The sequence below is a fragment of the Camelus ferus genome, chromosome 14 (assembly GCF_009834535.1).
Source record: "Camelus ferus isolate YT-003-E chromosome 14, BCGSAC_Cfer_1.0, whole genome shotgun sequence".
Classification (NCBI taxonomy): Eukaryota; Metazoa; Chordata; class Mammalia; order Artiodactyla; family Camelidae; genus Camelus; species Camelus ferus.
In genome coordinates, this window is record NC_045709.1 from 9,375,532 (window position 1) to 9,400,869 (window position 25,338).

Below are 25,338 nucleotides of genomic sequence, written 5' to 3' on the forward strand. Positions count from 1 at the left end.
CATGCCACTCCATCAGCCAGCAGCAGCTGCGTTTGCTGAGGGTTTACCACGTGCTGGACAGTGTATGGAGCACCTTACATATGTTATTTCTAATCTTCACAACTCTTCAAAAATGGGGATGATTTTCCTCACCTCATAGGTGAAGAAAATGAAACTCAAATGTTAACCAACTTGCTCAAGGACATACAGCTAATCAGGTGCAGAGAGAGATGAAATTCAAACCACTTCTTATGTCAATTCTTGGAGGGAGGAAAGAGACTGTGCTTGTAAGGAATCCTTTTAGGGAAAGGACAATTTGTATACAATACCATGACAAAAAAACCAACAATGTTAAAATATTAATGATTAAACTGGGCAACAGTCAACATGCAGCTCAAAACAAAAAGGTTAAGTCTAAGAGGTTAAAAACAAAAGCCAAAACTGAAATAAAACCAACCAAACAAACAAATCTCCTTGAAACCAGCTACTTAAAAACAAAACAAAACAAAACAAAACAGTGACTTATGGTCATTACATTAATCACAGCATTTTGGTAAAATATAGAAAACTGGCATTTTCAATATCAGCTTACTAAGAAACTTTTTATGGTTATTTAGATTTTCAAGGACTTAAGTTCAATGGAAAATACGCTCAAATACAAATCAAAACATTATTATTTTTGTGATTCAATATTGTGCTGAAAATTGAATTGGGCCAAACATGAGAGACATTATCATCAAGTATAGTTAATCCTATTAAATGCTGAAAAAAATCTTTGGGGAAATTTTCAAAAATACTTATTTGCATTTGCTTCTCCCCTCCATTAGAGTTGTTCTATGTTTACAGTTATTTGTGAAGTCTTATTTACAGCTTTTTAAAAAACGAATTAGTTTCCATGACAGCAGAGTCATCTGATAGAAAAGGGGGAAAAATGGGACACAGTATCTATTAATAGAAAACATCTCCTTAGTTGTTTAGGGAAAGATATTTGCCAGAAAGAAATGGTACCATCCTCAGTGTTAAATGTCATTCTTCTTATTTGATGCACCAACGCCCCTCCTACATGTGTTCTAGATTTACTCTTGGGGGGGCTCATCTGTAGCCACTGTACAACCGTTATTCTGCCACCATGTGATCTAACATACCTTTTAATAGATTTAAGGAACCTTCTCAGAACAGGACCAGTAAATTCCTTGTCTACATATAATATGTAGCTTTGGGCACAAAAAACAACTGCTTTCACCTTTCTCCACTGCTGGAGAGCTGTTACAAAGGACTATTTATCATCTAGGTCAGAGGCAACTTTCAAACCATGCACATAAAGTATACTTTAATATTAGTATATGAACTATGTCAATGTTGAATATGTATTTAAAATAATGTATAAAAATAAAATGTCACACATGGATTATAATTAAGTAAAAATTTATATTTATATCCTGAAAGAAAGAATTAAGTAAATTTGGAATTATGTAACTAGAACAAATAAATTGCTAAAATGCCTTTAAAGAAATGAATTTGCATATATACATTTAAATGAGTCTTGTCTGTTTTATAATTAACTTGAAAACCTATTTTTTTCAATGATGCTATTACAACATCAGCTTAGAGTATTGTTGGAATTCCTCTTCTAAAATGGCCGCCAGGGTTAATTTGGAGACACTAAAGAAAATCACTCTGTTTTAGTCATTTTGAAATTTATTTTTATTATCATTGTAATTATTATCACCAAAACCCAAAACAGTTCTAACTTTCTTCATCACTCACTTTATCCACTAACTGGGATGTCAAATAGCTTTTTGCTGTTTCTAACACTTTGATCTGCCCTTGCAGGATAAAGATTTGCCATTATTGAAAAATGAACATGCTATAGACACTGATACTGATTTCAAAATAAATTAAATAATAGCAGAAGCATACGAATAAGTACATGGTTTTCTAAAATAGAAATTTTGAATGCGTCATGATTTACTGGATGTACAAGTTCTAGCATTTCAGTTTGCAAATTAGCTACACTATTTCTAATATGCTCTTTGATCTTCTTTTGGATGGTCAGACTCAGAAACAGAAAGTAGAACGGTGGTTGCCAGGGGCTGGAGGGCTTGGGAAATGGAGTTGTTGTTTAATAAGTATAAAGATAACAGTTTCAGTTTTGCAAGATAAAAAAATTCTCCAGATTGGTTGCACAACAATATGAATATACTTAACACTACTGAACTGCACATAAAAAATTAACCATCATAAATTCTGTGGTATATGTATTTTAATAGTTTTAAAATTTTTAATAAAAATTAAGTTAGATTAAATTTATTTCCTATATAACACAGTAGGTAATAAGCTTATAAAAATATAGGTGATTATATATTAGTATTTTGTTTCACCATATGGGAATTTAAAATTACACTGATAAAATAATGTGATTCCTTCATACCCAAAGATGTAGCTGTCCATCTCCCTTCCCAAGGCCTTTCCTTGGAGTAACCACTGTTACTGTTTCCCAGATACCCTTCCAGAGGATTCCGTGCATGTACACGTTAAGTGGCAGCTTACACCCTTTGCTTTTAGCATAAATGAAAGCACGCTATACACAGAGTACTGCAAATTCCTCTTTCACTTATATATTGGAATTCACTTCATATGAACTTATGACAAGCATTCTGAGTTGCTTTTTTCGTAATGTGAAAATGGGTCTAACAGACTGCGTTCTATTTACTGAGTCCTCCTATGATCCACATTGTACACAGTTGGCTATGCTCAGGCCTAAGGAATATAATTTTCTGGTTTTTAAAATTAAACTGCCTCTTCAGAGGCCAAATGACTAAATGCTGAAACTAAATGACCCAGCTGATTAAGAAAAAAAATTACCTTAAAAGTAGCAAAGGCATCTGAAGCAATATCAAACGTTGACAACTCCACATACTTAAAGAAATCTCTGAACTGATTAGAAAAGAGGATGATTTTGGCAAGTGGTTCATGTCGAATACATTCTCTCAGCATAATCCCACAACGTAAGGCAATCTGTGGGGCTTCATATCTAAAGCAGAAACGAGACAGAAATAGAGAATTATGTTATCCTATTAACAAAATGATATTAATGGAATCAAAAGAACCATTTCAATACTGCTGTTAATAAAAACTCAGATACCATTTGTCACAGTTCATTCAAACACCACTCATTCAATACCCAAGGAATATTTACAATGTGCCTGGCACTACTCCAGACGCTGGGGATACAGCAGTAAGCAGACAAGGTCACTGCCTTTCCTAGCGTTCACATTTTAGTAAGAATGCGTCTGGAAGGGGAGGAGACGGACTATGAACAATGAGAAGATAATTTCATGTATTTCAGTGCTGTGAAACTGAAGACACTAAAATGGGCACCCTATAGTGTGTGACTACTTGATTTGCTTTACTTTAGTCTGAGTGGTCAGGGAAGGAGCAAGATGCTCCAGGCAAAGAGACTAACTGTGCAAAGGCTCCAAGGAAAGAACCAGCAGCTCTGCAAGCCAAAGGTATTTAAGAGAATTCATTAAACTAGGGTGATATTTATTCATTTTTGTTCCATTTTTATGTTTAATAATATTCACAAATATCATCCGAATACTCCCTGAAAAATTCATATTAACATTAAATGCTAATACGTTCAGATGGGCATGATTCTTTGCAGAATACTTTAAAAATACCAATTTATAGTGCTTGCAATTTTTCTTAGAAGAATTTGAAAATCAGCCTATTGGTACACATGGAAGAGTTATAAGGTGGGTTTTATTAAAGATGCTATAAAGAGGGGTATGTTTCCTGAAATGTGATGGAGAAAACACTGCCGTTTAATGACAGGGTACTTAAGAAAATAGAAAATGAAGACTGTTGACCAAGAGAAAGAACTTAAGAGACAGGCAATTAAAATCCAGACTTATTAGTAAAATATTTATGGACTTATTTTGCTTTAAACTTCTCAATTTCATCTTCCATCACATCCCTTAATTCCTTGGGGTTATGTCATTCTCTCAACCTAGAATGCCCTTCTCCTTAAGTTTCCACTTCTAAGATTCTCTCTCATTTTTCAATACTTAGTTCAAATGCCACCTCCTCCTTGAAGTGTTTCCCATCACCTACCATTCAGAATCACTCTCCCCTCCCTCATCCTTCTACAACAGCTTGTCTGTAATTCCACTTGAGCACTCTTCTCAATCTGTTCTATACTACATTGCAGTAGGTTGTTGTACCTCATTACAAACAACTTAATTTCTGAGGATATGTTTTACTTATCCTACTAGCTTCCCCTCTCCTCCTCTACCAGAGTCTCCATATAGTATCCATGTCTTATTTATTGTTACCTTCCCCCGATCCCTACCCCAGTCTCTGAAGAGTGCCTAGCATAATGTTTTTCACAAAAGCATATAATGAATTTAACAAACTTCAAACTCTGACTAAAATTCTTAATACTAGAGGACTCTAATGAGACACAAACTTCGGCTTATAGACAAAGCTGTATGGTCTCTAGCCAACATCTTCTCATTTCTTAATTCAACTGTCAAACTGAGACTATCTACAAAAAGTTTTTATTTGAACTTTTGTATATAATTAGTTCTTTTTCTTTTCATTTGGTGAAGTATATTAGAACCATCTTTGATGCACTGACTGTTCTTGAGAACCAAGAAAATATTTTAAAAAATACTCCTTGGGGTCAGAATACTTATCATTCCATCCCAGTAGTTTGTACACAAGAGTGGAAATGTTATTCTCTGAGATGACAACTTCTTAAAGTTAGGAATAAGTTGGGATATATAAAGAAATTCCTAGTTTTCCTCAGTACTCTTTAAGGGATCTGTAATTCACATACATCATTTCAACCTGACTACCTTCCAAGATACTGACTTTTGATAGTTTATTGCCTACTATATAAAGAAATGCTCCAAAAGTTAAGCCTATCTGAAGTTTCAAATCCCAATAATATTAATATCCTTAGGTTTGGCAAAGAATCAGTATTTATATCATCTATTCTATTCTACTTGTGGATAAGATTCTCAAGGACAAAGACTATGACAAATCACTATGTTCTCCATAATGACTAACTTAATAGCAGTTGCCAATAAAGGTTAATCCAATCTATGTTGAACCACTATTTTATAGAACTGAATTATATCTTCCTTCCTATTCTTAGTTTGGATCATATAGTCTGGAATGTGTCAGTGTGGCACGCTACTTCATGTGTATGCTTATCCAAATAATAACAGCATACAAGATCTGTTTCAAGTTTAATGAAAGTCAAAATGTAACAGCAGGGAGCTACAATAATCATTACACAGAAAATGGTTAGAAGAAAGATCTTGTGTCAAGAATATCTCAACTTAAGAACACAGATTATGTTATGTAAGGGGGAAAATGACTTATTGCTGGAAGCAAAACAGTGTCAGCTAGCGCTAGGAAAAGTTTTGTAAAATGCTGTTCAACAAACACTTGGCCTCAATATAGTCAAGAAATCTTGCTTATAATCTAGAAACATTTGCTTACCTTGAAAATAATGAGCTAACTCCATCCACTGAAAAGGCTGAGATGCGACAACAATCCAATGTCAGTGAGCATCCCTAGCATCTGGATTATAGACTCTAAGAAACATTTATCACCAAAAGGAGCAAAAGTCCTGGGTAGAAATGGCTAATTCTAGGTCTGTGTTAGGAAATGTACAAGATGGGACTATTATATCTTGCACCAGAAAGCAAGGAAACTCTCACAAACTAATGGTAGTGATATTAAAAGGGCCTGGGTCAACTTGAAGAGGCCACAGATGGATAATCGAGCATCAATTTTTTTTAAGCTTTTAAAATTTTTAATTGAAGTATAGTTGATTTATAATGTGTTAGTTTCAGGTGTATAACAAAGTGATTCAATTATAGATATATATTCTTTTTCAGATTCTTTTCCATTATAGGTTATTACAAGATATTAAATATAGTTCCCTGTGCTATACAGTAGTTCTGTGTTATTTATCTATTATATATAGTAGTGTGTATATGTTAATCCCAAACACCTAATTTACCCCTATCCCCCACCCCTTTCCCCTTTAGTAACCATAGTTCATTTTCTATGTCTGCGAGTCTATTTCTGATTTGTACATAAGTTCATTTGTATCATCTTTTTAAAATTCCACATATAAGTAGTATCATATATTTGTCTTTGACTTACTTCACTTAGTATGATGATCTCTAGGTCCATCCGTGTTGCTGCAAATGGCATTATTTCTTTTTTATGACCAAGTAATATTCCATTGAGCGTGCATATGTGTGTGTGTGTGTGTGTGTGTACATATACATACACATACCACATCTTCTTTATCCATTCATCTGTCAATGGACATTTAGGTTGCTTCCATGTCTTGGCTATTGTAAATGGTGCTGCTATGAATATTGGGATGCATATACCTTTTCAAGTTGTAGTTTTATCTGGATATATGCCCAGAAGTGTGCAGCTATAAGATATATGGAAAAATACTAAATCCGCTAGTCCATAATGATACTACAGGGATACGGGGGTGAGGAGGAGGAGGAATTAGGAAGAAGAGGGAGAGGGAGAAGGACAAGAGGGGACAGAAAGATAAATAAAAAATACATATATATGTATATGTGTGTGTGTGTGTGTGTGTGTGTGTATGTGTGTGTATATATATATATATATATATATATATATATATATATATATATATATAAAAAACACTAAGTCACTTTGCCGTACACCTGAAACTAACACTGTAAATTGACTACACTTCAATAAAAAGTAAGAATTAAAAAAAAATACTCCAGCCAAAAAAAAAAGAAAAGAAAAAAAGAGAGGGGGTTTTAGGAAAGTAGATGAAATGAACACAGCAAAATAACGATGGTTGTTAAGGCTGGGTGATGGGTACATGGGATTTCTTTGTACTTTCTACTTTTGAGTATGTTTGAAACTTTTTGCAATAAAATTTTTAAAATAAGATTAGTGGGAGAAATTTATTATTTTAATATTGGACTTCTGGAATATCTTCCACTAGCAGTGGTTCCTTATGGATCACTGATAGCAGTTTAGTGATCTCATCCTCAAGTTCCCTCAGTACCCTTGAATGTCACTTGCATGGGCTAGGAGAAAAGTTTGTTGGGTAAGAAAGTCCTTTTCAATAATCTTTTCATAAAATATGGGCTCTAAATCCTTTAACCATGTTTTGTTTCTCATATTTGTTGATTCTCCCTGATAGACTAGAATCAATTTCTTTCTGTCTTACATTCTTTTTTTTTCTTTTTTTTTTAATCTGTCTTACATTCTTTATGGTTAGACATAGGTTCAATACAGCACGTTACTATCATATCCCTAAATAACATTACTGTTTGATGTATGAATGTACCAATAAGTTATGTCCCAACTTTTCAATTTTACAAGAGATAATTCAGTAAAAATTCTGGCCTTTAATAAAGGGCTAAACCTCTAGCACTTCAAGATAACCTAGAAAATGATAATGGGTAAAGTTGTGATTCCGGAACAATGGTTCCATTGTCTTCCTGTTGTATACCCTGTCGCCAGGGCCTTCTCTATTTCCCTCTTCCTTCCCATCTGGAGGGTCCTCAAATCTTATTAAGGGTATATTAAAGGTAAAGAAGATGGGACTTAAAATCAGATCTGGATTGAAAACTTTGCTCTGTCATTTATTAGCTGTATAATCTTGACCAATAAACTTAACTCTAAGTTTCAATTTCCTCATCCGTAAAATGGTAAGAATACATAGTCCTCACAGTACACTAGAAGGATTAAATGAAATAACATAAGAAAAGACATTGAATGCAATATCTGGCACATAGCAAGCACTCAATAAATGGTATCTACAAAACAGGATGTGAAGAAATGAGTTTAAAGGTGGGTTAAAAAATACAAGAAGAATCATTATAATAGAGAGTAAAAACCAGAGGAGTCATCACCAAATTTTGACAACAGGTTCTTTGGGAGAAATTAAGGTATGCTCTCCTTTTCTATATTATACATTACTAAAATGTTTGAATTTTTAAATAATAAACATATATTTCTTTGAATCAGAAAATAAAGTTTAAAAAATATCTGCTCCTCTTCATTTCCAATATCACCACTGAAGTTCTGGCCCTAATTATCTCTTGCTTGGACTCTTCCAAGCTGGAATCTCAGACCCCCAACTCTCCAAGCCATTTTCCATATTGCCACCAGAACTCATCACATCTAGTCATTGAGTGGTTCCATGTTGCCTGTAGAATAACCTTCAGACTCCTTAGTAGGACATGAAAGACTTCATAACCTGGTATTAGCCTTTCCAGCTTTATCCCCATCCCTACTTTCCATTCATACTTGGCTCCAATTGCATCAGAATCCTTGTCATCCTCCAAACATATTGTGCATTTTGATGCCTCTATGCCTTTGCATGGAAGGTACCTAATCTTTCTACTCTCTGTGTCCATTTGGCAATTTTCTACTTTAAGACCTGCTTCATTTTTGACATCCCAAGCAGAGATCATGGCTTCTTCATCTGTGCTCCCATAGAATATACTGGTAAAAAAACAAGTTGTAATGAGTTATCTCTTCTCACTGTTTGAAGACTGCTTGAAGACTCAGTTGTTCTGAGAGTGCAGATTCTGGAGCCACACTACTAGAGTTTAAAGCATACTAGCTATGTGACTTTGGATAAGTTACTTAACCTCTCTGGGTTGTAATATTCACATTGATAAAATGGGTATAATAACAAGAACAACAACAATAACAATAACTACCCACAGGACTATTATATAAATACACGGCAGGACCTGACATGTAGTAAGTACTATGTTACCTACTACTATTACTATTACTTACTATTATTAGTGCTATTATTACTATTATTATTATTGAAGACCCTAATAAATGAAGTAATTAGCAGTTTCAGTCTTACAAACTAAACTAATGATTAACTTTTTAGAAAAAATGGAAAGACATTTTATAAAACTTTCCTGATGAATCAGAATTGAGGGAGTTATGCTTAAAATAAACAATTCCTATTTTTCCATTGTGTGCTATAATTACATGGAAATGGAGTCTTAGAAATCTATACATTAAGAAAGTAGCATTTTAAGTAAATGATTCAAAATTATTTTTCCACATATCAGAAAATACATAAAAACTAAGTTTTTTCTTAAATACAGAAAAAAGGATATATAATTATTACAAATTATCCATTAAAACAGGATTATTTGTAAATATAGGTGATGAATGAACAGAAGAGTTCATATTTCAAATATAAGGAAAATTTCTACTTACATCAGCTTAATAGTTTGTTCAGAAATTGAATAATCTGTTGCATCAAATAATTTGTCAAAGAATAGTAGCCACTTGAATTCATCATAAAATTCACCACCAAAAAGGACAGAGACACATTTTCAAATAATTAAAGATATAATAAAGATATATAAAGATATACTGATTATTCATACTCAGTAAACTTTACATGTAATCATAATTAAAAAAAAAAAAACATGGCCTCACATGTTTTACAGAATCAGAAACATAATCCAGCAGTAAAAAGTTATTAAAAGAGATTCCAATCTTTATCATGTGTCTCTCAAAGTTATCATTTTGTAACTTACACCACTTCTCAAACTCTGTTTCCTCTTCTAATTCGCTCTGCAGCTACTTTAAAGTCTCCACTATGAAACCTCCCAAACCCTCTCCTGGTATTGGTGGGTTTTCTCCCTCTGATCCCTTTCTCCTCACCTCTGAGTCCTGTTTGTGCTAGTGGACATAACCTCCTAGCTTAGTCTAGTTTCCTTGCCTGGCTTCCCATCACCAGGTTTTTTTCTCAACTCTCTCCACTGAAAGAGGGGGAGGCGGTGAGAGAAACAGAGGGGACAACTACACACTAATGAATCCTGTGCACATCACAAATAATAAAGGCTCACTATAGATCTGTAATATGTTCCAGCAGTTAAATTATTAATGAATAATAATTAGAATTAGTTGCTTATGTTCTATCTCATTATTTCTAGAAAGGGAAGATAAAGTTGTTTTCCTCAGTATAAGTTGTAATTCTTCACTAAGTTAATTTAAAAAATAAATATCCCATTATGCTAAATTTTCACATCTTCCACAAAGCATATAGAAGGTATAAACGTATATATGTATATTATACCATACATAAAAGGAATGAAATTACTTTAAAATTACCCTACAACCATACTTTGTAACTTATTGGATGGCTTTTCTGCTTCATTAATCTGAATTCTTAAAGCTTAACAGCAATAAGTTCCTTGGGAAGAAGACACTAAATCCATGTCTTTAGCAGAGCCACTCGTATCTGATGCAGTTCTTTGCACAAAATAAATACAAGACAGTTGCCATCACCTGACTGTTATTCAGTGACAGCAGCTCCAGGAAGGAGATCCTCCAGACCAATCATTGCCACTCCAGGAATGAAGCATGTGGAGTTGCTTGCACCCCTTCACACAGTGACCCCACAGTGAAAGATACTGTTTCAGACTGTCCACACCACCACTCTTCTGCATCAGCTGACATGATCCCCACTATATTTTTAGGACAAGACATTTCAGCATTCTCAAGGGATCATTTATTTACAAACTAACTTCAAATGACTATTAATTTATCTTCACTTCCTGAAACACAAATCTGATATTCTTCTTTTCCCAAAACTCTCCAATGGCTCCCCATTTCCTACAGGAAAATGCCAAATGCTTTAGCTTAACATATCAGAATCTCCAGAAGCAGGTACAAATTGGTCATTTCAGCCTTATCTACAAATGACCAGCTATGCAGATCACATCCTATTAAATCTTGTAGATCTATCTGAGCTGGAAAAGAGCACTTTCCTTTATAATAGTATTCTGACACTTATGCATCTATGAGCACCATGTGCTTGGTGCTATGCTCTGCAAGAACTATCTCACTGAAGACTCATAACGACCTACTTAAATGAAGTAGGTATTGTTATCGTCTTCATATTGCAGTGAGGAAACCAAGACTTAAGGAAGTTAGGTAACTTGCCCAAGGTCTTAGCAAGTAAACAGCAGAACTCTAAAAACACAGGTCAGTCTGACAATGCATAGTCAATGGCATTTAACACAACATTATTTTAGTGCAAAGGTAATATCACAAATTTTACTCTTATTTAACAATAAGGAAACTGAAGCTTAGAAAGAAGCAGTGACTTGCCCAAGGGTCACAGCCAAGAAGTGCAAGAGACCAGAAAAAGCAATAATCAGAGAACAAAACAAAAGTTATTATAAATTAAAAATAGCATTACTGAAAGGAAAATTTGTAGAGTTTATCTTCAATAGAAGATAAAATTAAGAACATCTCTGACAAGTAAAACAAAAAGACCCAGAAATGGAAAATAGAAGAGATAAGAAATCAATCCCAGAGATTTATCTTTGATTAACAGGAGATCTAGAAAGTGAGAACAGAGAAAACAAAAGGGAATAAATCTTCAAAGAAATAAAATGTGACAGAGAATGTTAGCTGTCCACTGAAATCCATTCTTCAATTCTTGGGCACTAGACTACATTTCTCAGGTTCCCTTAAGAATTAAGGGGCCAAGTGACTAAGTGCTCTCAAACGGAATGTGAGTAGGAGTAATGTGAGCCATTTCCAGGCCTGGCTCATAAATTCTCCCATGTATTTTTGCCTTCCTGTGGGCTGAAATGGCAATCAACAAAGTGATCTTAGGAACCACATGTTGAAGGAACCCCTGCTGACCTGCTCTATTACGTGACAAATAAACTTGTCCTGTAGTTGGATCACTCTATTTTGGGGTCTATTTGTTATAAAGCTTAAGTTTTGTTAGAAACCCTAACTAATACATGACACATGTATATTTCCCTTTCCAGAATCAAAAGACTTTAATTCTCCAGTAAAAACAATACTTTGCACAAAAAACAAAGTAATCATAGAATAGTACTTTGTTCAACAATGAATAAATATTTCATAGCTATATAATATGAATGAGATTTTAATAAAATAAAAAATTGTAATAAAGTACATTGGGAGGGTGAGGGGGAAAAATGGAGTAACAGTGATGGTGGAGAAACTAAATTGTCAACTAGTCTATGAGAAAGTTAAAAGATTTTTTTTTAATTGGTAAATCAAAAGATTAGTAAAAGCCCATTATTTGTAATATAGAGGTAAATATCAGATGAAGAAGTAAAAAAGATGAAAGTCGTTCACTTTGGGCAGTGGGACTGAGGACTGGAAAAGAAGGGGCAAAGAGCTGCTGTTTGTTGATATATCTGATTTTTAAACTATTGGTATGTATTATTCTGATATAGTTAAATGTTTAAAATGTACAAGAAAAGATTTGGGAATTGAACACAGATGAGATGGACTAGGTATGCAACAGCATGCTAGGTTCAAGATGGTAAAGCAGAAAGGTAGGGAAGGGGAAGCAAAAGATAGTCTGCTATTCCCAAGCCTTGCTACACCCAGATTTCTGGTCTTAGGAGTTAGGGTAGCCTCAAAATGCTCATGAAATATTCATAAATGAGTATACATAAAAAGTAATAATCGGGGATTCTATTATCTGTTATCTGACTAGGCTTTAGTTTTTTGGCTGCCCTATGGTCCCATATACATACACGTGGAAGCATGTCATCTTAGTAGATGCTAGCCGTGGGAAGAATAGTGTGTGTGTGTGTTTGTGTGTAATGAGGGGATTCAGTCTTACGCAAAAAGGATAAATGGGCAGCCAGGAAAAGGGCAGATTGGGAAACACAGGCAATAATGTAATAGGTATAGATAACAGGAAAGTGGAGGAAAGAGAGGCAGTGAAGAAGGAACTTTATTTAAAAGATTTTGCTGCAGCCTAAGTAATCACGGAGACATAAACCTGGAGGGCTGACTTCAAATATGGCAAATACATTTATTGTGATTCCAAAAGGGAAGTGATTGTATCTCAAGTGAATCTAATGCTATGTACTTTTAACAACGTTTTAAAACTCAAACCCACTTTAAAGGAAACCGTGCACCTACCCTTTGAGGAGCATAAACAGGACATGAGGATGAGCACTGATGTACTCCACAGTAGGACTCCGAGTGCCTATCTGTCTTCTCAGGATGTTGTTAAAGATATGGGTTACATCTTTTTTTCCCTGTAAAAGAAATAAACTTTGTTGTATGCTTTAAATGGGTGAATTGTATGGCATGCAAATTATTATCTCAAAAGCTGTTTATATACATACACACACATTCAGAAACAGCACTATCCTTTATAATATGCAAAAACATTAATTTATTTTTTCATATGTCTTTAATCAGCTGTACTTTCAAACATTCAAACACAGAGTGTACAAAATTGATGCAGCTCCCTTCCACAGCATTTGCACTATAAGAAGTTAGAACAAATAGAAGCCTATTTCTCACAGTAGTAAATGAAATGGCACAGAAGAATATAAAATAGTAAGAAATATGACACAGCTAAATTCTTTGGCTTTTTACCTCTTAGAAGGTAAGAAGATTAAGAAGAAAATCATTAACATTTTTAAAACCTTCATAAGTAAGGAGGGAAAATATATGAAGAAAATAAAGACTTTAGCAAATGCAGGTTTGAATTGAATTCCTTTTTCTTAGATACACTTCATGGTTATTTTCCCCTTCCACTTTATCCATTCCCCTTCCACTTTGATGCATTAAAAAAAAAGAACATGAGTTTTCTATTAGTAAATATATTTGACTTTAAGTGATGATAAGAAATCATACCTAACTTAGATGAATTGAAGACACCACTCAGTCCCAGTAGCCTGAGCCAGAGGAACTGTAGCCCATCGTGGGCAGGGCTTCTTAGTGTCCTCACATACAAGACCTGCCACTCTCACACACCCTACAACCTGAGACTAGCCTGTTTCTCCAGTTGAAGCTCCAGACTTTCCATTCTCATTTACTGTGGCCCTGATCCTGGCCTTCATCTCACAACTGAACTATTGAAGGGTGCCTTCCAGTTATGCCCTCCACCTCAAAGCATCCTTCACTCTGCAGAGTGAGCTACCCAGAAATGTAAATCCAACCAGATGATTCTCTTCTCTTAAGCTCTTCAACAACTCCCTTTGCTTAGAAAAAAAGCCCAGTGCTTTCCATGACCTGGTCTTGCTTACCTCTCCAGCCACTTCTCACTTTCCATTTCCGACCTCAAGTTCTATTAATACCAAACTGCTGTAGGACCTACACTTACAGACGCTTATACATGTTATTTCATGCTTCAGCATCTTTGTTCATACTCTTCCTCTTCTGTTTGTCCTGAGTGCTTTTCCTTCCTTTCTTTTTCTAGCTAGTTTTTAGTCATCCTTTAAGATTCAGTTCAGGAGTATTCACCTCTAGGAAGTGGCCCTCTATATACAACACCATCTCTGCCTGTATCAACTAGTACCTCCTCTTTCCCTACTTCCCCCTCCACCTATATGACCACTGTCACAGCAACTAACGTTATTTAGTGCTTATCTGTGCCAGGGACTTTTGCTAACAACTGTATAGTGTACATATTATAAGTAAGGAAATTAAGGACTATCAAGGTTACATTAAGGCTCAGTATATAGTAAGCATTAAATATTTACTGGACTGATTTATTAGTTTAGAGACATAGCCATCCAAAAACTCTTTATCACAAACATGGGCCACTGAATCTCTCTTATCTATTAATGTGGCACTTTTTTTTTTAATACCAAAAGAACTAAGACCCCAAATGAAGAGAAGACAATAAGATTATTCAATTAATTACTCAATTTGAAAGCTACTAACCATATGGACCAAGTACTGAAGAATAGTAATATAAAAACATTCTTAAAGGGTATTATTCACCTTATTAAAAACTGGCTCAAAATGGATCACAGACTTAAATATAAGACATAAAACTATAAAACTTTAAGGAAAAATTAAAGGAAAATCTCCAGGATATAGAGTTAGGCAAAGACTTCTTAAACTTGACAGTGAAGGCACAATCTATAAAACAAAAATCAATAAATTTGGACTTCATTAAAATTAAGGACTTTTGTTCTGTAAAGATCCTGTTAATAGGATGAAAAGAAAATTATAGACTGGGAGAAACTACTTCACATATATGACAAAATCTAGTATCTAAGATATGTAAAGCATCCTTTAAAACTTAATAGTACGGAAAACAAACAATTCAATTAGAAAACGGGTAAAAGACATGAAGAGCCTTTTCATCAAAGAGGATATACGGATGGTTATAAGCACGTAAAAGATGTTCTTGATCTTAGAGGAAAAGCTTTCAGTTTTCCGCCTGTGAGTATGATGTTAGCTACGGGCTTTTCATACACAGAATTTATTATGTTGAAGTATGTTCCAACTCTACCCAATCTGTTCAGAGTTTTTATTATGAAAAGATGTTGAATTTTGTCAAATGCTTTTCCTGTGTTATTGAGATAATCATAGATATTTATCCTTCATTTTGTTAATGTGGTATATTACATTGATTGATTTGTGGATGTTAAACCATTCTTGCATGCCTGGAATAAATCCCACTTGATTATGATGTATAATCCTTTTAATGTACTGTTAAATTTGGTTTGCTATTTTGTTGAGGATTTTTGCATCCATGTTCATCAGGGATACTGGCCTGTAATTTTCTGGTCTTACAGTGTTTTTTTTCTGGCTTTAGTACCAGGGTAATGCTGGCTTCACAACATTAGTTTCGAAGTGTTCCCTTTTCTATTTTTGGAAGAGTTTGGGAAGGATTGACATAATTCTTCTTTAAATATTTATTAAGTTCACCGATGAAACTATCTGGTCCGGGTCAGTTTTGGTGGGAGGCTTTTGATTACTGATTCAGTATCCTTACTTGCTATTGCTCTGTTCAGATTTTCTGTTTCTTCATGATTTCATCTCAGTAGGTTGTGTGTTTCTAAGAATTTATCCAGTTATTATTAGTTGTCCGATTTGCTGGTATATTTGTAGTAATTTCTTATGATCCTTAGTATTTCTGTGTTACCAGTTGCCATGTCTCCTCTTTCATTTTTAATTTTACTTATTTGAGTCTTCTTTGTTTTCTTCTTGGTCTAGCTAAAGATGTGTCAATTTTATACTTTAAAAAACCAAGCTCTTAGTTTTATTGACCTTTTCTATTATTTTCCTAGTCTCTCATTTATTTCTGCTCTGATCTTTGTTATTTCTTTCCTTCTAGTAATGTGGGGTTAGCTTATTCTTCTTTTTCTAGTTCCTTGAGATGTAAAGTTAGGTTATTTGAGATCTTTCTTTTTTCTTAATGTAGACATTTGTTGCTATAAACTTTCCTCTTAGAACTGCTTTTGATGCATCCCATAAGTTTTAGTATGTGTTTCCATTTTCATTTGTCTCACAATATTTAAAAATTTTCTCTTTTGATTTCTCCTTGACCTATTGGTTGTTTAGGGGCATGTTGTTTAATTTCCACATATGTGAATTTTCTAGTCATAAAAGATGCCTGATATTCTTTCAATCATCTTAAATTTACTAAGACTCGTTTTATGTCCTAACATATGATCTATTCAAGACAATGTTCCATGTTCGCTTGAGAATGTGTATTCTGCTCTTGTTGGATGGAATGTTTTGTTTATGTCTGTTAGGTTCATCTGGTCTAACATGTAGTTTAAGTATAATTTTTCTGTATTGATTTTCTGTCTGGATGATCGCTCCACTGTTGAAAGTGGGGTATTAAAGTCCTCAAGTATTATTGTGTTGTGTGCATTTCTCCCCTCAGATGTGTTAATATTTACTTTATATATTTAGGTGCTCCAATATTGGGTACATAAATATTTTAACATCTTGATGAACTGACTCCTTTATTATTATATAATGACCTTCTTTGTCTCTTACAGTTTTTGGCTTAAAGTCTATTTTGTCTGATATAAGTATAGTTACCTCTGTTTTCTTTTAATTTCCATTTGCATGGAGTATCTTTTTCTACCCCTTCATATTCAGTCTGTGTGTGTCCTTAAAGCTGAAGTGAGTCTCTTGTTTACAAGACTCATGAATGCAAATACCATTAGCTATCAGAGTCAGCTGATTAGGGGGCCTGTCCCTTGGGTGACAGCCATAAAAGTTAGGGCACTAGATGTGTGGAGAAGCTCCTTCCAGGGAGATACTGGCAACTTGGTTGTCTTGTTGGAGCAAGCTGGAGGAGGAAGAAGGCAAGGGAAGTGCCCATTAGTTTTTTTGGGCTCTGGGAGGATCACAGCTAGAGCAACTAGATACATGTTAATTAGAAACCAGACCCTTAGGCAGCAGCTTGTGAAGCATGTAGTCTAACCCCTTCCAGGGAAAGACTAGGAGATAGACATATTTGCCTGTTCCCTCTGTGCTGGTCCTGCAGGTTGAGGGATGGTAGCAATGTGCTCATGTGCCCAGTAAAACCTGCTTCTTTGTTTGCTACAGTCCTGTGGGACTCATGAATGCAAGCCCTGTAGCTTTCACAGATAGGCGATTTGGAGGCCCATCCCTCAGTTGCCAGCCTTAGTAGGGGCACTTGATGTGTGGTCCAAACCCCAGGGATAAACTGGGAGTTGGGGGTTCCCTCCCAAAAATATGGTGCTGTGCTGGACTAGGGTTTATGGTGAGAATGTGTCTCAGCCTTTCCTACCCATTTTGATGTGGATATTTTCTCAGACAACCAATGAGTCACTCAGCTAGTTTCTGAATTCCTTCTCAGAGGGAATTCCTCTATGTGTAACTATACATTCGGTGCATCAAAGGGGAGAAACTCAGGAGTCTCCTATGTTGCCATCTTGGTCCAGAGTCCCAGTAAATTTTTAAATGATAAAATTCAATTCATTGTTGGTGAGGATATAAAGCAATCTAATTTGACTGATGTCCTAGAATTCACATTGGGAAATCTAGCCTGAGAAAAGAATCCTAAATAACAATCCTAAATATAGGGAAAAAAAGTTTCAGGCACAGAGATATTTATAGTAGTTGTGATAATAAAGTTAGAAACAATCAATATATCAGAATTAGGTATGGTTAAATAAACTGTGGCATGTCTAACTGACAGAAATAAAGAATCAAAACATTAAAATGTTGGCAATGATTAAATGTAAAGAATATCTATAGCTAATCATTGTTTTTAGTTTATTTCATGGAAAGAAATAAAGGAAGAGGTGGAAATAAGGGAGGAAGAAATATAGGAGAGAGTAAAGAAGAAAAGAAGGAAACAGAGCCAGGGAGAAAGAAAGACTAAGGGAAGGAGAGACAGAGAGATAAAGAACAGGTACATGGAAAAGCAAATTACATATTCCTTTAAGAAAAAACATAATATAAAATCCAAATCTTAATAGAAAATTGGGAACCTTCAATTTAAAAGGATACTTAAGAATCAGTTGCTCTCATATTTTAAAAATACTAAAAAAAATGTTCGTACAACATGAAATTTCATTTAAACAGATGTTAAAGAATATGTTTGTTGTATAAAAGAGGTATGGCTGTGAATATAAATGAATTTTGAAATGAAAGAAGTCATTTGTTTTGTTCAAACCTTTCTAGACTCTACAGTGTAGTACTGCAGAATAAATATCAGTCCTCTTTGAAATGTCATAAGAACATGTTTTTCATACTTCCCAGTGAAATGCCACAGAACATTTCCATACGGCATTCCGGTGAACAGTAGAAATGAAGCTCCACAGAACTCTATCCAAATTTCACACAGAGGAAAACATTCTTCTAGTTCATGAGCAAATGTGTGCAAAGGCTAGGGAAGCCCCCCGTGGATAACAAACTCTGCCACCAGGGGCAGCTTTCCAAACAGAGGAAAGGATCAGCATGGAAAGGATTAGAGAAAATTTAAACAGAAACAAGATGATAAAGGATGGTCTCTTCACTGCATGCAAACTTTGTAGATACCCATTCATTACACTATATCTAACTGGAGTAATGCCTTAACTATTTCAAAACTGTGTTCTGTGACCCTCAGGCTACCAGATCTCAAGCTCTGGACCTGGAAGAGGCCAGAAGAAAGGAAAAAGAAAAAAAAAAAACCCTAATAGCATCTTTGATGATAATGAGGCAACATCTAGAAATGCCCCCAAATGCCTGCGATTAGCCGGTAATTCTAAGATTATACATAACGTAACTGATCAGATTTCAAACCTGAACAAGCACTTGTGTTAGCTGGCAGATGCAACAAAGGTCAGCCCTGATACGAGATGTTCCATGATGGACTGCTGAATGAATGATATACATGGAAGTATCAACTGGAATCAGATAAGAAAAGAGAAAAAGAAGACAAAGAAGTGATGAACAGCAGTCACAGAAATTAGAAATAACTGCTGATAAAGAGCATCCTTCACTGATAACATAAATGACAAAAGACAAATGAGAGTGTGAAAGAGGGCAGGGACTAGAAAAGGAAACATTCACTTTAAACTGCAGCAGCTCACATGAATACAGAATACATATACAGTTCTCAAAATTCAACAGCCAAGCAAAAAGAGAGCAAAAGATCTGAAGGAACACTTCACAAAAAAAGAGATATGGTGGCAAACAAACAAATAAAAAGATGTTCAACACCATTAGTCATTAAGGGAATACAAATTAAAATCTCAAAGAGATATCACTAACACTATAATGGATAAAATTAAAAAGCCAAAGCAAACAAACAGAAAAACCCTGACATTATCCAACAATCCTACTCCTTTGTATTTATCCAAGTGAAGTGAAAATCTACATTCACACACACAACAAAGTTGTACATAAATGGTTACAAAGGTTTTATCTGTAATTGTTAAAAGTTGGAAATTCCCCATTTATCCCTCAATTAAGGGACAGATAAATGATCTGTGGTACATCCATGCAATGAAATACTACTCAGCAATAAAAAGGAAAAACTCTTGATACAGAGCAACAACATGGATGAATTGCAAATGCATCATACTAAGTGAAAGAAGCCAGTCTCAAAAGGCTACCTTCTGTACAATTCCATTTACACATTTGCAAAGGCAAAAATACAAGGACAGAAGATAGATCAGTGGTTACCTGAGGCTGAGGGGTAGGAAAAGGAGTTAATTACAAAAGGGCATTGGAGAACTTGGGGTGGGGGGATAGAATTTCTCTGTAACTCAGAACTGTGCACTAAAAAAGGAGAATGTTACTGTTTGTAAATTATACCTAAATTTAAAGAAATGAAACAATCGTAGTCATTGAAGTCATGGACTTCTCTATTCTACCCCTAGGTGTGCTGGCTTGGTGGAAAGGGGCAGGGAGAGCTGAGGTGGAGAGAGCAAATGTTTGTACCCAATTTCAGCGCAGAACTAGACAGGCAGAGCAGTCTGCAAAATGAGCGGCATTCACTGCATGGATTAGCAAGGGCTCTTTTGCAGGGGGCTAGAATTCAAACTAAACTAGTTTACTAGGGAAGTTAGTAAACAGACAATCCAAGTGCAGGCTAGCTTAGAATCTTTGCTCTCAAAACATTTTAAGTGTAATTAAATTTACCTATTACATGAATTCCATCGGGAACTCCCCCCGACCCCTGTTCCTGTATCTCTCCACCTACCTTCTTCATTCTCCTCTCTGTCCTCTCTACAGGCTGGCTTCCTCTACTTCTTTAGTCTACCTGGTAGGAAACCTGGCCACCAATGGAGAAACTGTATTTAATATCTTTAACTCATAGGGTTCTATCTCAGAACCGGTTCCAGAATCCTACAGAAATATCCTGGCCCTGCTTCAGTCGTATGTCCACTGCTAGGCCAGTCAGCTGTGTGCTGGTCAGGGTGTCATGTTGGGACAGAATGGTTGTTCCCACTGTATCCATGTGGGTGGGGAAGGAAGGAGCATGCCTCAGGAAGTGGAGGGGCTGGGCAGACAAAACATTTTGTGTAGTACACATGGCACAAGCAGTCCTTACAGCATGTTACAATCCTTTAAAAGTATTGTAAGGTCAAACTAAAATGGTCACTGTCTTACATTTTATAGGGGGAATACAAACAATTAATTATGCTTCTGATTAAGGACCTAATTAAGGATTTTAATCACCCATAAATGTACCTTTACAAGTATAAATGCTTCTGAAGTTCATATTCCTTAGTTTTAAGAGGACAATAGGGTAAAAAATAACATAAAATTCCATTTAACATGATACAGTACTTTCCAACCGAAGACTGGAAATTCTTTGACTTAGTTTGTCTAATGTTAGGTGCAAAATGCATAATCGACCAAACAGAATCAAGACCAGATAAAATCAATGCCCTATACAGAGTAAGCATTTCAAATTGTTAAATGCTTGAAATACAGTCAAAACTTGTGTCTTAAGACTTCATGATTTCTCATTTTCACACTAATAAAACCAAAGGTTAAGGACCGCTTTAATCAGGGCTAGAGAACAGGAAAGGATTTTCAGGGGGTGGAAATTTTAAAAAACTTAGGACCATAAAACGGCTTACCTAGTTGAACCTGGAGTGCTTATTCTGCTTATTTTTTAGAAGTAGCAATAAATAATCATTAGAGATTAAATTATCACAGTAGAAAGTTTTCTGCTTCTTTGAGCTGCTTTCTAATTCAACCTGAACTGTGTATCCTCCCTAGTTTTGCAAGGCACATCTGCCTTTAAAATGAATGCATCAACTCTTACATGCAATACATTTTCATCCTTTGATCTGTTATCACATTGTGTTTCAAAACATCAAAAGAACCCAAAGCTGTGTCTTGAATAGTGGCCAAACCTCAAAAACACAGCTCTGAGTTTGATCCTGAGCCCATGAATCAGAAACCTTGCAATCTCAGGCCTAACTCTATTTTAAAACCTCATAAAAATATGCTGAAGTAGTTTTTTTTTTTTTCCTGTCAGCAATTTTAAGGCTTAAAAGATTAGATAAAAATTTATGGCCATCAAGTAATAGATTTTCTTTTTAAACAATTTTAACTCAAAGCTCTGCCTTCTAACTAGCCCTTATTCACATAACAGCAAGATCTTCCAATACTTTCCTCTCGATTCCTGAAGGAGAAAATGGGTTTGCCACACAGATTCCTGAGTCAGTCCCCACTACCCAGTCTAAGGCAACACCCTGGACCACCATCACTGCTATCAGTTCTGCACTTCAAATCCCTGCTCCTCACTCCTCTCAACCCTTGTTCATTGTCTTGCCTCCCACAACTTGTTATTTTCTCAACTAGTTATTTTCTAAACTGTTTATCCCAAGTGTAGAGAACCGCCACTTCTTCTTCACTCCACATATACTATTAGTACATAGTTCTTTTATCAAGGGTTTAAGGGTAACAAAGGGTAATTATAGCACTGTGCAGAAACAGCTTCAAGTTGAATCCTACATATCACTATTATTAAAGGTTCCTCGGCATTCCTGATCATCTTTTTCCTTAAGCCCCTTCCTCTGTCATGGTTCTGGAGCCTTCTCTCTCCCTTACTCCAAACCCTTCTCCGATCACTCTTCTATTTCCTACTCCTATCGAATTTAGCCAGAGAAGGCATTTCTCAAATTTCTGTTACTTTACTCTGCAAAGGGAACCTAAGCTCTTTTCTTTCAGTCTTTTCCTTCCAAACACTGCCTAGAGACCTCGCCTTTCACAACTAACAAAAAAGCCCATCTAGATGTCCTCTGAACAAAAGTTCTTTTTTTCTCTCTAAGGAATGCTCCATCCTTTTGGGTTATCTGGCAAAAGCTGCAGCCCATCCCTAAAGTAATAGCTTTTCCTTCCTGTTACGAAAACATACCAAAGATTTTACAGTCAAATGACTGTTGTACTCTTCGAAGAAACCCCAGGAGAGGCTATTCACTTACTGAAATATAATTTCTCTTGAATTATCTTCTACACATGTACTAATTCCTTAAGAAAAGCGGCTTACAGATGTGCCTCAGGACATCTTCCTTTGGTCCAATTCCCTTACCTCTGCTTCTATTTCTCACGCACTCCTGCATTCACTCATTCACCCAACCAATGGATGTGACACTAGGGGTGAGAGACGCAGTCCTAGAACTCAAGATGCTCTCAGTCCAGAAGGGGCTGTTCCAGTGCTACCTATGAAGCAACAGATGAGGAAGGCAGGGTTCTGTGTGATTAGACTGAGTTTTGAAGTTAGGAGGAGTTTTATAAATTGGTCACTCATTTATATGGATACTTTACGCTTGAAAAGGAAAGCTGCTGCCTGTGGGCTGATCGTTCACGTTTCCAGTCCAGAGAAATACTTAGCACATTTCTGCAAGTAGGCTGATGGTGCTAGTAATGGTGGTGCCTCCTTCCTGAAAATACGGTGAGTGTGTAGTTGCTGGAATGCTTAAAACTGAATTGTTTTAAATTTTAACTTTTTCATTCACTCATTCAACCAAGAAGTATTTATAAGTATTTATTTTCTATGAGCTTGACTGAGGAGGACAGCTTCATTTACTGAATATCACATTCATTTATAACTATATTCTAGGCATTGTGTTACATCAATTGAATGAACAAAGTCAAGAACTGTCTGGTCAATAAAGCTGAAAAAAAAGAACTGTCTGCAATGATTACAATAACAGATCTTCATAAATAATAGTGTTGTCATCAGTAAAAAATTATTACATGGAGTATATTATTTTGGAGGAGAGGCAAGTATATAATGCAGTTTATAAAGAAAATGTAAAGTAATTCACAAAAGTAATCTACTTAACTCTCTGTATATGAAGAGTTAATCTTCAGTTATATGGAAAATTCAAATATTCATAAAGATATTTTTTCCCCAAGGATTCCAGAGAGTAAAAGTTTACTACTTGATAATGTATAAGTCAATTTTTAGGTAATTAAATGCCTTAATCGCAGAATAATTTTTAAGTAAACTTCTTCCCTCAATGTATTTATTTTCAGGATACCTTGTAAAATAAGGGAAAGTTGCATAAGTGTTTCTGATTATTCCTCTTTTGTTATCCAAGCCAACGCAGAACAAAGCTGTGAGGCACTCAAAGTTTTTCTTTGGTGTACTCGTCCCTCCCCAGTTCTTGTAGGGCACTTTGAACCTACGCTATTCTGTGGTTGCTCAAGGCTCCTCCAGGTCACTGGACCTGACAGCATCTCATCCCTGACTTATTCTTCAAAACATTAACGATCTTTAGTCATATTCCTTTCAGCATCCAATCACAAACTAGGCTAATCTCATAAACTAACTCAAGCTAACATATTCATTAATGATGATAATAGCTTGACACATTGCTGTTTCCAGGAATATGTGCAAAACAATAGGAGATTTATAGAAATATAATACTGTAATCCAAAAGCAGGGAGTTTCTCATTTATGGTCACTCACCAACTAAATTTAAAACTAAAATAATAAACAAAGAAACAAACATCAAGGGTTATAGCAAAAATAAACCAGCTTACATTTGAATTAAGTTTGAGAAGGAGAGATGAGAATATACTATCTGACATTTGTATATATTTGCACATGTATTTAGTGTTCTTCCATTAAATATACATGTGTATACATTTTACTTAGTTTAATATTTAAAAGCAATGCTGTAAGTTCGTATTATTCCTATTTTACAGATGAGAAAATTTAGTTTCAAAGAGGTCACATTACTGACTCCTGAATGGCAGAGCAAGGATTCTATAAACAATTCTAAATCCAAGTCAAGGGTTTTTTTCCTTGGAAAAACCTTTGACTCCTACAAATGCCCATAATACCTCTTTTTTTTTTTTATTTTAACTTTTTATTTTGAAATAATTATAGAGTTATAGGATTTGCAAGGATGGTACAGAGATGTCCCATGTATCCTTCACCTAGTTCCCTGACGGTTACATCTTACATAATTTTAGTAGACTATCAAAACCAGCAAATTGATACAGAGTGTATATGTGGTTCTTCGTCATTTTATCACGTGTGTAGATTCTTGTAACCACCAGCTGGCTGTGCCCTGAGAGCAGGTGGGACAGAGAAATGGGCTCCCAGGCCTGTTGGATGCTCCCTGGGGTCCTTATTGTCAGCATCCCTCTCTGCAAGCCTTCTTAAGGTGGTTCCTACCCCTTCACCCAGGTGTGTACTCCCAAAACTTCCATGAGCATCTCTTTCCCTGATGTCCCTGGTCCATTTCTCTTTGTCCCTTGGGCCCCCAAAACTCATACATTTATTGCCATTCCAGTGGGGTTTCAGGAGGGAGAGGAGGTTAAGTGTTTAGTCAATGCAACATCATAATACTTCAGTTTAAACTGAGTTTTAAAAAATGAAAGTATACAAACACAATGATAAAACAACACTTTAATTCCACATATGCCCAGTTTAAAAAGGAAATGGGGAGGGAGTCAGATGGAGAGGGAGAGTGAGAAGCCAGGCAAGAAAAATAAGTAGGAAAAGAGATTATTGAGCAGAAAATGTCAAAGACAGAGAAACAGATAAGAGAGGGAAGGAAAGAAAAAGAACAGTGTTTCTGAAAG

At 35.4% G+C, this 25,338-nt stretch overlaps 1 protein-coding gene across 4 annotated transcripts in view; it reads right to left on the reverse strand.

The window, feature by feature from the left end:
• Positions 1 to 25,338, reverse strand: part of CAB39L (calcium binding protein 39 like) — an 86,800-nt gene that overhangs the window by 17,378 nt on the left and 44,084 nt on the right. For all 4 annotated transcript variants that reach the window (XM_014558739.2, XM_032496177.1, XM_032496179.1 and 1 more), the window contains 2 exons: positions 12,979 to 13,097; positions 2,845 to 3,013 (listed from right to left, as the gene is read on the reverse strand). In XM_014558739.2, the coding sequence (XP_014414225.1) occupies positions 2,845 to 3,013; positions 12,979 to 13,097 (288 nt within the window). The remainder of the gene's footprint in view (positions 1 to 2,844; positions 3,014 to 12,978; positions 13,098 to 25,338) is intronic.